The 14558-nt window shown below is 40.3% G+C and overlaps 1 protein-coding gene across 1 annotated transcript in view; it reads left to right on the top strand.

Annotated features, from left to right (window-relative positions):
- The first annotated feature begins 444 nt into the window (after positions 1 to 444).
- Positions 445 to 14558, top strand: part of LOC129681717 (membrane-spanning 4-domains subfamily A member 4A-like) — a 20545-nt gene continuing 6431 nt past the window's right edge. The window contains exons 1-4 of the mRNA XM_055613801.1: positions 445 to 583; positions 7000 to 7159; positions 13129 to 13257; positions 13807 to 13863. Coding sequence (XP_055469776.1) covers positions 7016 to 7159; positions 13129 to 13257; positions 13807 to 13863 — 330 coding nt within the window. The 5' untranslated portion in view covers positions 445 to 583; positions 7000 to 7015. The remainder of the gene's footprint in view (positions 584 to 6999; positions 7160 to 13128; positions 13258 to 13806; positions 13864 to 14558) is intronic.

Here is a 14558-nt window from a genome sequence, read left to right as displayed (position 1 = left end):
ACATGAAAAGTACGCATAGATGGTTTTTCGGACAAGAAAGACAACATGCAAATGTGTGAAACTGTTCTAAGCAGGTATTGGTTAGAGTTTTGCTGTTTTGAGAGGAGTTCCCTCTATGCAGCTTAGGCCACAAGTCACAATTCTGACTCAGGATCCTGGGTCATAGGATTCCAGGCACACTATCAACATTGCCTGAAATGGGATTTTAAATGGACTGAAGGGCTATGATAATAACTTTCGTCTATTAAGGATGAACTAACACTGATGCGCTCAGTGAAAGCTGTGCTGTTGTTTTTGTATGAAAGACTGTGACAACCACTGAATTTTCTAGAGCATTTCTGAAAAGTGACATGCCCACACCAAGGATGCAGAATCAGCGGATACTTCTGCTAATAAAAAGGGAAGTAGTTGTGTTTCTTAGAGATCCTCAGCAGTAACCTTTACGACTTAGAAACATACAGGACTTAAACTTGGTGATATACAGGCTGTGGGCAGGTCATTTTATCTGAACCAAGAACCTGAAGCACATTTTTTGAGTCTGGACCTCATCTGACACAAACAGGCTTTCCAGTTGAGAAGAAAGGTAGGTGCTGACTTACCTTCCCTAGGCTTCTATGATGATGGTTTTTCATCTCTTGTTCTAGGACACCTGGAGCAAAATAAGGAAAAGAGAGAGAGAGAGGGAAAAAGGGAGGGGGGCATGTCCCATGGTACAAACCACCATTCTGGGAGAAGGGAAGAAAGAGTTTGCTTTGAGACATGTTCTTTGAGGGCTTTTGAGAAGCAATCTGTGTTACACTCCTGGGGTGGGTAAGAAAACAAATAAAGGCCAGTAAGAGCCAAAAAGTGGGTTCTTTTTATGTATGAATTTTTAGCTGTTTTGGTTCTTAAAAAAAGAAATCACAACCTTCACCTTTGATCATTTCACGCATTCTGACTGTCCTTTCTTCTGCTATATTTGTTCTTTCTAATATGTGCTATTTTTACAATTCCTTAGTTAAGAAACTATCTGCCACATGCAGAGTGTGGTAACACAGGTGAAGATTGAGACCCCAGTCTAACACACTTAGTTTAATCCTGAGAAAGACTGTGACCTGACCCAGGTGCCCACCACTCATAGGACACTTAGGCTTACGCTCCTCTTAGGAAATCTATGAATGGAAGAGACCTTGAGATTTCTAGTGTGGTTTGGTCATTGGGTAAAGGTAAGACGAAACATGTGAGTCTTTTTTTATTTTTTAATTTTATTTTTATATTAATGATAATTGATTCACTTTGTATCCCAGCTGTAGCCCCCTCCCTCATCTCCTCTCATGCCCCTCTCCAAGTCCACTGATAGGGGAGGTCCTCCTCCCCTTCCATCTGACCCGAGCCTATCAGGTCTTATCATGATTGGCTGCATCATCTTCCTCTGTGGCCTGGTAATGCTGCTCCCCCCTTAGGGGGAGGTGATCAAAGAGCCAGCCACTGAGTTCATGTCAGAGGCAGTCCCTGTTCCCATTACTAGAGAACCCACTTGGATACTGACCTGCCATGGGCTACATCTGCACAGGGGTTCTAGGTTATCTCCATGCATGGTCCTTGGTTGGAGTATCAGTCTCAGAAAAGACCCCTGGTTCTGTTGGTCTCCTTGTGGAGCTCCTGTCCCCTCCAGGTCTTTCTATCTCTCCCTTCTTTCATTAAGAATCCCTGCACTCTGCCCAAAGTTTGGTTATAAGCCTTAGCATCTGCTTTGATACTCTACTGGATAGAGTATTTCAGAGGCCCTCTGTGGTAAGCTCCTGTCCTGTTTCCTGTTTTCTCCCTCTTCCAATGTCCATCCTGTTTGCCTTTCTGAGTGAGGATTGATCATCTTACCCAGGGTCCACCTTCTTGCTTAGCTTCTTTAGCTGTACAGATTTTGGTATGTTTATCATATATTATAAGTCTAATATTCACTTATAACTGAGTATATACCATGTGTGTCTTTCTGCTTCTGGGATACCTCACTCAGGGTGATCTTTTCTATATCCCACCATTTGCCTGCAAAGTTCATGATTTCCTTGTTTTTAATTGCTGAGTCATATTCCATTATGTAAATGCACCACAATTTCTGTATCCATTCCTCAGACGAGGGGCATCTGGGTTGTTTCCAGATTCTGGCTATTAAGAGTAAAGCTGCTACAAACATGGTTGAGCAAAAGTGGGGAAGAGCCTTAAACTCATTGGCACAGGAGACAACTTCCTGAACAGAGCACCAACAGCACAGGCTCTAAGAGCAACAATGAATAAATGGGACCTCATGACACTGAAAAGCTTCCGTAAAGCAAAGGACATGGTCATCAGAACAAAACGACAGCCTACAGATTGGGAAAGGATCTTTACCAACCCTATATCTGACTGAGGGCTAATATCCAGAATATATAAACAACTCAAGAAGTTAAAAGCAACAAATCAAGTAATCCAATTTAAAAATGGGGTCCAGACCTAAAGAGAGAATTCTCTGTAGAGGAATATAGAATGGCAGAGAAACTTTTAAAGAAATTCTCAACGTCCTTAGCCATCAGGGAAATACAAATCAAAACGACCCTGAGATTTCACCTGACACCCATCAGAATGGCTAAGATCAAAAACTCAAGTGACAACACAAGCTGGAGAGAATGTAGAGAAAGGGGAACCCTCCTCCACTGCTGGTGGGAATATAAACTTGTACAACTACTTTGGAAACCAATCTGGTGCTTTTTCAGACAATTAGGAATAGTGCTTCCTCAAGATCCAGCTATACCACTCCTAGGCATATATCCAAAATATGCTCAAGTACACAATAAGGAAGGACATTTGCTCCACCATGTTTGTAGCAGCTTTATTCGTAATAGCCAGAACATGTGAGTCTTTCTTCAGATGAGATGGAACACACCCAGAAGAGGAAAATGACTAGGAACATTTATAAGAAAGAATTTGAATTATAGTGCATATTTATTGGATCTTAGTCTAGGATTTTCTCATCCCAGGTCATCATTGGTTTTTTTTTTTGTTTTGTTTTTTTTCCACATTTACCACATCATCTTGTGCAAAAAACAATTTAAGCTTTAATTAATGATTATTAATTAACAATTAAACAATAATTAATCTGTTGAATCTCCACTTTATTTTTATAATTTTGTTCTAGGAGAGACTGACCCTACAGACATCTTTCTGATTCTTTCTAGATCATTTTGACTCATGAAAGAGATGTTCATAAAAAAGTGAGGAAACATGACTGGTGGCACTGCTGATCCACAGGGAATTTGGTGCTGTCACAAGGACTGGGGCTGCCTGAGTTTTTCCACCTCTGTACTAAGGATAAAAACAAAGACACTCTAGTTGCCAATAGACTCGCAAATATCATAGATAATGTAAAACCATGGCAGATCTCTCATGTCCATACACAATTCTTTGGCTAATATGAAAGTTGGAGCACAGATATCTAGACCATAAACATACTTTTTTTTTTGTCTTTGGGGAAATTACTCCCCCTGTGCTAAAAAGTATATTTCTGTGGTGTGAATGTAAGGAGTAGCTGTGTGGTTTTACTAGCCAAAATCCTTAGAAATAAGGAACATTGGTCTCAAATCTGCAGAAAACGAACCACTTTCCCAGAAAATCACGCTAATTCGTACCAGAAGTCACTGCTGATGCAGAGTCTGTTATGGAGAAGCTTCCAGTGTAACTAGGAAGGAAGTTGTAAACGCAGAAGAACCACCTTTTTTCCAAGAACTACCACTGTTATGCCCAAGTTCATTGCCAGACACTTGAAAAAGCCAGTGCTTGGTATGACCTTTGAGTGTTAGAGCAAGAAACAAAGTTTGATTTTGAAACTCAGTGAATCAAAGAAGACACTGTTATCAAGAAGGCCATCGTCTTATGGGTTGCTCACGTAGGCGTACATAGGGAATCTTATTTAGGCCTATAAGGTAACGGGGTAGTTACCATTCCATGGAGGTTATAAGCTTGGCATGCTCTGCTTTGCTGATGCGCAGGCTGCTGTTTGCCTAAAGTTATCAGACGTGGTGGCCTTTGGAAATGTAAAGAAAATATACCGATGGTTAAGCTTTGTGATCATGTCATTTCAGTTTTCCAGGATAACCAAGTCTATAATTAATCATTGGGATGCAAAAAGCATCTCTCATCAAAAACTAGGAAGAAAGTAAAAGGTAACATTCCCCCCAAAACCCAAGGAAGCAAAGGATGGGTAATATGCACTGGAGAGGAGCTCTTAGCCCCTGAGAGGGCTCCAGAAGGAGGCACTATCTGCTACAAAGCTCTTGGAAGATTAATACCGTGTTGCCCAATTGCCTGGCCTCAAATACAGTCATTTCCAAAGTCAACTTGAAGCAAGTGGAGCTAGAGTCTTTATTTAGTTTGTGTGTATGAGTGTGCATGCATGCATGTGCATGCGTGTTTGAATGAATGTGTTACGCAGGTGAACGTGTGTGTACATGTATTTGGAGACAAGCAGACAACCCTAGTGCCTTTTCTCAGGTTATGTATATCTATTTTTTCTTGATACAGGGTTTCTCTATGGTCTAGAACTTTCCAAGTAGGGTAGGCTAGTGTGTCAGCAGGCACCAGTGACCCACCCATCTCTCTGATGTTCCAGCACAGAGATGACAAACTTGTGCCGCTGTGTTGGCTTTTTAATTTTTTAATGTGGGTGCTGATGATCAAAGGTTCTTCTGCTTTCAAGGCAAACACTTTGTGGCTGCAGCTCTCTCCCTAAATCTATTTAGGTTTTAGTGGTTCCAATCAGATAGACTCTTCACGTTCTAAATCCTCTGATCGTACATCTGGAAGAAAATAGGCCACAAATAGTTGCAGAAGGCAAATAAACCTAAGTACACATTAAACTGGACCGAAAAGAAACAGCTGTTATTTTCATTGCGTCTTTGTCTTCTGCTTGTGTGGGAATCACAGAGATTTCTAAAACGCTTCCTTACTGTTGCTGGTTGAGTAACTTGTGTGGTAAGAAGTTGTGTGTGAAGGAAGGCAGAGCATCTGCGATACAGCGCCAAGAAGAAATGACAGTGGACATTTTGTTACAGACCAGAAAAGGGATGTGGTAAAAATTTTCTGCGACGTGGCTGAATGTGTGTAGAATTCCAGTGCAGAAACAAAATTGTTGATGTAGGGAAACTGAAATATATCCAATATATTTGATACTCCAAAAACAAAAGAGTCAAAATCAAAAGAATGTTTTTTTAAAGTATAGGTTGAGGTTGCAATATGAGTTTCACTTAATAAGACATAAATTAAAATTGTTTTCTATTTTAAAATGACCACCGTGGTTATTTAAGCAGGGTAAGATTAAATATACAAGGATCAGACGAACACAAGACAATGTTTAAGGCTTGTCAGATAGGATGATGAATTCCTTTGATAAAGTAGAAGAAATACAGATTCGAAAGAAATGATTGATTGGAAATGGAGGGCAGGCAAGAACACTTACTGATTTTAAAAAATCAGTTTTCTAACATGGTCAGTTGTGAAGAAAGGGAATGTAGATTGTCACATGGCTCTCACCTTTACCTCTTGTTACTCTACCCTGGGGACACTTTAAATATAGTTAGTGTGTGTGAGAGTTATTATGATTTTCATAACTTTCACAAGAGAAAATGAACTAGCTGCTGTGTGTTAGATCTGAGATTATCCTAACTTTGCCAATTTAAACTTGATGTTCTGCTCAGGGCATGATAACATTTGTAGATAAGTTGAAATATCCCTGTTCGATAATATATAATATGTATCCCCCTTCACAACCACCCTGCTGTCCCTACACCCTCCACGAGATAAACAGACGCAAATTTAAGGACATTAGAAGAACTGAAAATTAAGGAACTATGACCAAGGGCACACATTATTTCCTCAATAACAGACTCCACAGGAGCAGAAATTGATGAATTGTCTGACAATAAATTCATACCGTATTATAATCCTAAGGAATTCAGCACAATACAAGAGAGTACAGACAATTCAATGCAATAAGAAAATTCACAATATGAATAAAAATTTTAACAAAGATTTATATCACAAAAAAAGAACCAAAGGGAAAGTTTGAATATGAAGACTTCAATAAATAGATCTCCAAGCTGAGTGCTGGTCTGGCTCCACCTAGCCCTTCTCAGGATGGGGGACAATGGGGCTTGGGTCCTGTGCCCGGCTCATGGCTCACCTCCATTGAGTTCACTGTCTCTGCCTCATGTGGGTCCTCTAGTAAGGGAAGTGGGGACTGTGTTGGACACAGACTCACTTGCCAGCTTTGTGATCACTTTCTCCTGGCAGGACTGCCTTGCCAGGCCACAGGGGAAGAGGACAGGCTTAGTCCTGACGAAACTTGATGAGCTGGGCTAGATGAGAAGGGAGCTCCCCTTTTCTGAGGAAAAGGAGAGGGAGAGGAGGAAGATAAGGTGGACCTGGGAGGGGAGGAGAGAGGGGGTTACAATAAAGATGCAAAGTGAATAAAAATAAATAAATACATTTCTAAAAAAGAAACCCAGTCTCTAATAAACAAACAAACAAATAAATTTAGAAATTTAGAAATCTGAGACCTTAAAAACTGATAATTTTGAAATTTCTGCAGCAGAAAAAGAATTTTAAAACAGTTGGTGAGAACAAAGTCTGAGGATCAATATGAAAATCTAGGCTCTGTAAACACAAGTGTTCCAAATACACTTTCTCCTTTCATAATGAAATTGTCAAAAGCAGAGACGAGAACTTTCAAAACCTTGAGAGCAAAACATGTCACATAGAAATAGATCATGCAGAAAATAGGAAATGGAGATATGCAGGTACTCACATGAGTTAATAATACATCATGAACTAGAATGATGACATGAAATTTTCTTAATTTGTAGGTCCTAGCACATGTAACTCAGTCCTATCCACATTGCTTCTCTTGACAATTGCTTTCTTTATGTCACATTGTATTTAAGACTCCCCAGTCCCCGTTTCCAGGAATTTACGCTGTTTCATTTCTTCTTCCAGCATCGTTTCTGTCACCATGATTGCCATACAAGGAATAGAACAGCCCCCACCAGAAGCTGGTTATGGTGCACAGCAGCTGGGACAGCCTTTATATGTGAATTCTAACTCGTGGAGAAGAATGACAGAGAAGTTTTTGAAGGGAGAACCCAAAGTCCTTGGGGTATGTTGATTCTGAGAGAACAACAGTGCCGGAAATTCCCAAATGAGCGATGTAACAGCAAGGCTGGGGACCTGCTGGCTTCATTGTGCATCGCATGGTCTTGCAGTCATTGGTGTTTAGTTTGTAGAACTTAGCTTCTGAAAAAACAAAACAACAAAAAAATCATACTAACTTATATTCTCATTGTAAATCTGGGTAAAAGCCAGCAAGCAAGATCCATGATGTATCCCAAATGTCTGTTGTCTTTTCTCCACTAAATTAGTCTGTTGCTCTTCTCTCTAGCCTCACTCAAAATATCAGGATATAGAGAAATTGTAGCTACATTTTTCCCCAACATATAACACATGTAGCTTTCAGTCCAGTTCCCAACACCCTGCGTCAAACTTCATGGGCTGAGTCTTCACTCAAAGTTACTGTCAGTGTTCTGGTCTTCTAGAACCACCAATTAAGCTCTGTATTCAGAATGCTTACAGTTCTCAAAGCTTTTCCAAATTCCTTCTGTTAGCCAGTTTGAAAGGTAAAGTACTGCCATAGCCATGTTTAACCACTTCTCTAGTACCAGTTTTGTGTGTTATTTTGCATCACTGTGACCTGTGTCAGGATTTGTTTTGATGATGGTTTCTGAAGGTCAGTCCATTGCTGCTTCACTTCACTGGCTCGGCTCAAGTACCAGGAACATATGACATAAGAGTTTAGTTACCTGATGATATGCAAGAACATTATAGAGACACAGGCAAGGGCAAAGAATGATACCTACTGTCAATCACCCAGACCCATCCCTCAATGAATGATCTACTTATTCCAACTAAGCCTCCCCTGTAAAATTTCCAGAACTTTCCAAAATAGTACCCTTATGTGGGGAAGGAAGCAGTCTACGATGAGCCTGTGGCAGACATTTCATATTTAATCCATAATTCCAGAACTAATGTCTCTCTTGCTGTCTTAGTGTCTTAGTCAGGGTTTCTATTGCTGCAACAAAACAGCAAAAAAAAAAAAAAAAAAAAAAAAAAAAATCAAGTTTTGGATGAAAGGGTTTACATGTCTGCATTGTAGTCCATTATCAGAGGAAGACAGGACAGGAACTCAAGAGGGCAGGAACCTGGAGGCAGGATCTGATACAAACTCTGCGGACGGGTGCTACTTGCTGGCTTGCTTCCCACGGCTTGCTCAGCCTGCTTTCTTCTCAGGACTACCAGCCCAGGGATGGCACCACCCTCTATCAATCACTAATTTTAAAAGTGTTCTACAGGCTTGCTCACAACCCTATCTTATAGAAATATTTCCTCAGTCAAGGTTTCCACCTCTCAGATGACTATAGTTTGTGTCAAATTGACGTAAACCTAGCCAGCACACTTGCCCTTTAGATTTTACACTCCCTCAACATTGCCACTCTGGGCACCAAGCTTCCTGTGGCTGAACCTCTGTGTGGCAAACTTAATCTGAAACCTAGCATTTTGCAAAGCTGTGTTCAGTTTCCAAAGACGATGCCTGATTACTCACCCTTCATGGGACTGTGCCATCTTGAATATTTCAGACAGCAGTGGTGAGACTTCCCGTGGCTCCACAGCTACTATGCACCCCATGCTGGCCTGGGACCCTCTATGTAGAAGCCCAGGCAGAATGTCAAGTTTTAGAGAACTATAACATACATTACCAGAATTTTGAGTTTCATTAAATTTGTGTACAAAGGTGAGAAGAATTGTCATTTTTTTACAATATTGTCTTTTTATCCATTAACATGGAGTGTAGTATCTCCTCATACTTTGGAAACTTATACCATCAGAGGTTTACAGTTTTCCTTATAGATTTTTCTGTGTACTTTGTCAGATTTATACATAACAAATACCAAGTAGTAGTACCTAGGTATGCTACTTCCGTATTTTATTTGACAGACTTAACACATTCATACGATACATTTTAGCCATTTTAATTTTTCTTTTATTTTTGAGATTATAATATAATCACATCATTCCCCCTTTCCCTTTCCCATATACCCCGCCTTGCTCTCTTTCAAATCCATGACGTCCTATTTTTATTGATTGTTGTTACATGCGTATATGTATATCCAAATACATGTTCTTACCTGTAACCTGCTCAGTCTGTTACTCAGTGTGTTACTTGATGACCATTTGGTACAGGATGACCAGTTGGTGTGCTCCTCACTGAGGAAGACTCTTTCCCACTCTGAGCATTCCTTGGCTGTCTGCAGTTCTTTATGTAGGGTTGAGGATTTGAAGTTTCGGATGTCTAGCGTTGTCCTTGTTAGGCTCATGTTTGGGAAGTCATGTTGGGGAAGACTTTACAGGTTTATTAGATTTTGTGTAATGTGGCTTCTGCATTTGCTGTTAAATGATTTAAAGTTTTTATCTGGTAGATTAGATTGACTATTTAAGGTTTAATCCATTTTTAAAAACTTGGCGTAGGCACTTAGTCACAGTATATGTTCTTTCATACATTGTTACTTTCAGTTTGTTATATTTGAGTATTTTAGTGTATATGTTTATTAGAAATGTTGCCATAGAGTTTAATAGAAAAATATGTATTTTTCATTGTTGTTGTTAAGCATTTGGTAGAATTCGCTTCTGAAATTTTTTCATCTGTCTGTGCCTTCTATTTTAGAATATTACGAATAGTTGATTTATTTTATTTAAAGACATCAGCCCATTCAGATTTTTGGCACATTCTGTTTTTAAGTTCTCCATTTCATCTGTGTTTACTAAATTTGCAGACTCAGATTTTTCAAATGTTTGTCTATTTTTTAAATGTCCATTGATTCTGTAATAGTACCCCTTCAACAATTTCTTTTTTTCCTATCATTTTTATAGATTATTTTGTCACTTGATAATTTTATACAAATACATAGTATATTGTAATTATTCTCTCTTTCCCACTATATTGCCTCCCTTTTTTCTATTAACTTCATCTTCCATCATCATGCCAATCCATTTCCTGGGGCTCTCTCCTAACCAGGGCCATCTGGGTTGCACAGTTTCTGATTTTCTAATGGGTAATCTCAGTGTATTTTCTTATCTAGCCTGGCTAACAGATAATAATTTTTATTGTTTCTCTTCAATGAAAAACATAACTGTAGATTTTGTTTTGGTCTGTTGGTTTCTTATTTTCACTTCCCAAGTCTACAAATAGTTAACACAGATGAAATGGAAAACTGTTTGAAAACACTGTGCCAAAACTCAAAATTGATGAATTAGTAATATTCTAAATAGAAAGCAACAGATGCAGAAGATTTCAGAAGTAAATTCTACCAAATGCTTGATTCCAATTCTAAAACTTACTTTTCCTTCTGTTTCCTTTGATTTGCTCTTTCTTGAGTTTCCAAAGATGAGAGCTTAGGTAGTTAATTTTATTTATTTATTATTTATTCATTTATTTATTTTTACTTACTTACTTACTTAATCATAGCTTGATCTCAGCCCCCTTTCTCCTCTCCTCCCAGTCCCACCCTCATGCCACCCTCTCCCCATGTCTCACTCTTCTTCTTTTTAGAGAAAGGGATGCCCCTAAGGGGTACCAACCCACCCTGGTACCTCAAGTCACAACAGGAGTAAGCACATCCTCTCCCCCTGAGGCCAGACAAGGCAGCCCAGCTAGGGGAAATGGATCCAAAGACAGGCAACAGAGTCAGAGACAGCCCCTGCTCCCATTGTAAGGGGACCCACATGATGACCAAGCTGCACATCTGCTGCCCATGTGTAGGGGGCCTACATCCAGCCCAGGTATAATCTTTAGTTGGTGGTTCAGTCTCTGTGAGCCACCCCTCATGGGACTAGGTTAGTTGACTCTGTAAGTCTTCTTGTAGTGTCCTTGACCCCTCTGACTCTGTAATTCCTTCCTCCCACTCTTCCACAAAACTCAGCTCAGCCTATTGTTTGGCTTTGGGTCTCTGCATCTGTTCCTATCAGCTGCTGGATATAGCCTCTCAGAAGAAAGTTATGCTAGGCTCCTTTCCTGGCACACCTAGTTGCATCAGGGTTAAGGCCCTTCTCTCCCACTGAGGCCAGACAGAGCAGCCCAGGGGCCTACATTCAGCCCAGGTATACTCTTTGGTTGGTGGTTTGGTCTCTGTGAAGCCCCATGGGCACAGGTTAGTTTACTCTGTAGGTTTCTTGTGGTGTCCTTGACTCCTCCAGCTTCCTCTGTCCATCCTTTCACTCTCCCATGTAACTCCTCGAGCTACACCCATTGCTTAGCTGTGGGTCTCTTTATCCATCAGCTGTGGGATAAAGCCTCTCAGAAGACAGTTATTCTAGGTTCCTTTCTGCAAGCATAGCAGAGTATCATTAATAGTGTCGGAGGTTGGCTCCCTCCCATGGGGTGGGTCTTAAGTTGGGCCAGTCATTGGTTGCCATTCCGCTAATCTCTGCTCCATCTTCATCCCTACGCCACCTGTAGGCAAGTCCAATTTTTGGTCGGAGGTTTTAAGGGTGGGTTGGTGTCCTGCCTTCAAGGGGATTACCCCCTGAATACAGGAGGTGCTGACTTCAGGATCCATATCCCCCGCTGCTAGCAGTCTCAGCTAGGATCATGCCCACAGACTCCAGGGAGCCTCCCCTATCACAGAGATGGCCCCCACCAATTTTTGTTCTCTCTCCTCATCTTCCCAACTACTCCATCTCATCTGCCTCCCCACACCTGATCCCCAAACTCCTTTCCCCCGTGACCACCTGTTTCACTCAGTTCCTTCCCTCCATCCCTTCTATCGTGCATTCCATTTTACTTTCTGAGTGAGCTTCGAGTATCCTCTGTTGGGCCCTGCACTCCTGGCTTCTTTGGGTATGTGGAATGTGTAACGGTTAACATGCTCTTTATGGCTAATATCCACTTATAAGTGACTACATACCATGCATGTCCTTCTGAGTCTGCGTTTCCTCATTCAGGAAGATCTTTTCTAGTCTCATTCCTTTGCCTGCAAATTGCATGATGTCTTTGTCTTTAATAGCTGAGAAGTTAATTTTAGATCTGTCATCTTTTAAAAAAACATATACATTGTGCTAATATAGATTACTCACTGCTATATATTCCCTATACCGAATCTCCCAAGTTTTTACAAGTTTCCATTCTTTTTGTTTATTCTAGTGTAGTGAGACTGGTTTTGTTGTTTGTTTTTTTGTTTGTTTTGTTGGTTTTTAGAGACAAGGTTTTTCTGTGTAACAACCCTGGCTGTCCTGAAATTAACTTTGTGGACCAGCCTGGCCTTGAACTCACAGAAATCCTCCTGCCTCTGCCTCCCTGAGTGCTGGGAGTACAGGCGTGCCCCACCGTACCTGGCTTGAGACTATTTGTTATATAATGCCGTATTTTAAAAAGATTTATTGTGTGTGTGTGTGTTCCAGAAGAAAGCATCTCAGAGTTACTGGTAGTTATGAGTCTTCAGATGTGGGTGCTGGGAACAGAACTCTGGCCTTCTGCAGGAGCAATATGGACCCTTGACTGCTGAGTGGTCTCTCCAGCCCTAGACTCTCCCATTTTTTAGGGCACTTTATTAAAACTTCTTTACTCAGGTCCCAGATCCCAAGACAATGCTCTACTGACTCTTCCCTTTCTTCACTCTATTACTAATTACATTTCTTCAAGTTACTTCTTTCCAGAGTAATTAGTTACTAATCCCTGAGTCACTCTTGTCCGAACATGCGACTAAACTGAGCAGCTGTGGAAGTAGCGTCCTGAGTATCAGGAAATGCACCTTGGGGCAGGGTTGGGACTATCCCTCCTAGCTGTAAAATTATTAGCATAATGATAGTATCTTTCCTGGGAAACTTTGATAGGTTATTAGATCCACAGTTATGTGGGCAAAACAAAAGAAAAACCAAAAACAAGAGGTGATTATCTGGAACTTCATCCTAGTGTATCAGAGATAGAGAATGACAATAACTTAGTGGCTGTGTAAGTGGTGACCTGGGCACACATTTGTGGTAAACGATCTGTTCTTATTTCTTTGCTGTCCTCTCTAGGTTGTGCAGATTGTGATTGCCCTCATGAACTTTGCCATAGGAACCACAATGATAATCGCTTCTGTGCCATTTGATCACCCAATCCCTATTTCAGTGTTCATAGGGTACCCGATTTGGGGGTCTCTGATGGTGAGTTGCATATCTTATGCTATAATTGGGTGTAGCATAACATTGTTTTTGAATTTATTTTTTTATCATTTATTTATTAGAGTGTTCTTATCTCTTTTGTTTGTTTTTTAAAATAAGCAATAAAATATTAGTATGTACTATGCTGTGCTTATATCTCCTCCCTCACTACCCTCTTTCATTCCTCCCCTTTGTGTGTGTGTGTGTGGTGTGTGTGTGTGTGTGTTTGTATTTAAAAATTATTGGGACAAAGAGCTTCAGTCAGAGAGGGGAAATGAGAGAGGATAATGGGGTGGGGAAGCAAAATAACCATCATTCAATATATACATGCATGAAATTGTCAAGAATTTAAAACATTGATGATATATACCAGAGAATTATGGTAGAACGTTTTTGGTTTCTTGGAAGCAGGAGGGGACTTTGCTAACTTTTATGGTCCTTTTAAGATGGTATGTTTCACATATATATCAACTTTAGGAGTAAGTTTCAATATGTTATAATTCCTATAATGTATAAAGTATTTTAACCTGGATTTCCACCTCTTATTTCTAGTTTATTATTTCAGGGTCATTTTCAATTGTTGCGGGGAGAAGAACTACGAAAGGTTGGGTGAGTTTTTCCAAATGTCATTCTGGTTTCAAAAAAGAAATGTAATAAAAGTATCCTTACTGCCATGATGAAAGAAAGAAAGAAAGAAAGAAAGAAAGAAAGAAAGAAAGAAAGAAAGAAAGAAAGAAAGAAAGAAAGGAAGGAAGGAAGGAAGGAAGGAAGGAAGGAAGGAAGGAAGAGAGAGAGAAAGATAGAGAGAGAGAGAGAGAGAGAAAGAAACAAAGAAGAGTTTGTGGCTGAGATAAGTCCTGATCTGAGGTGTCACAGATTTTCAGGTAGACTTGGTACAGATATGGAGAATTTGGGAGAAAAAGAAGTCAAGGATGGGGAATCAAATCTACCCTGAAGCTTATTGTTCATACCCATGGCCCTAAACATTTAGGTGATGTAGCATTTATTGACTGATTGGTCAAAATGTGTGTTCTAACTGTAACCAGAAAAGATTTTGAAAAAAGTTTACAATGAAACCAGGTGCAGTGGTGCACATCTGTAATCCCAGCACTCAGGGAGGCAGAGACAAGCGGATCTCTGTGAGTTTGAGGTCAGCCTGGTCTACAAAGTGAGTCTAGGACAGCTGAGGCTACACAGAGAAACCCTGACTTGAAAAACCAAAAACCAGAAACCAAAAAGGAAGAAGGAGAAGGGAGAAGGAGGAGGAGGAGGAGGAGGAGGAGGAGGAGGAGGAGGAGGAGGAG

The sequence above is a fragment of the Psammomys obesus genome, unplaced genomic scaffold (genome assembly GCF_907164565.1).
Source record: "Psammomys obesus unplaced genomic scaffold, mPsaObe1.curated_primary_1811, whole genome shotgun sequence".
Taxonomy (NCBI): domain Eukaryota; kingdom Metazoa; phylum Chordata; class Mammalia; order Rodentia; family Muridae; genus Psammomys; species Psammomys obesus.
Note: the sequence above shows the minus strand (reverse complement) of the source record. Positions and strands in the feature narration are given on the sequence as shown.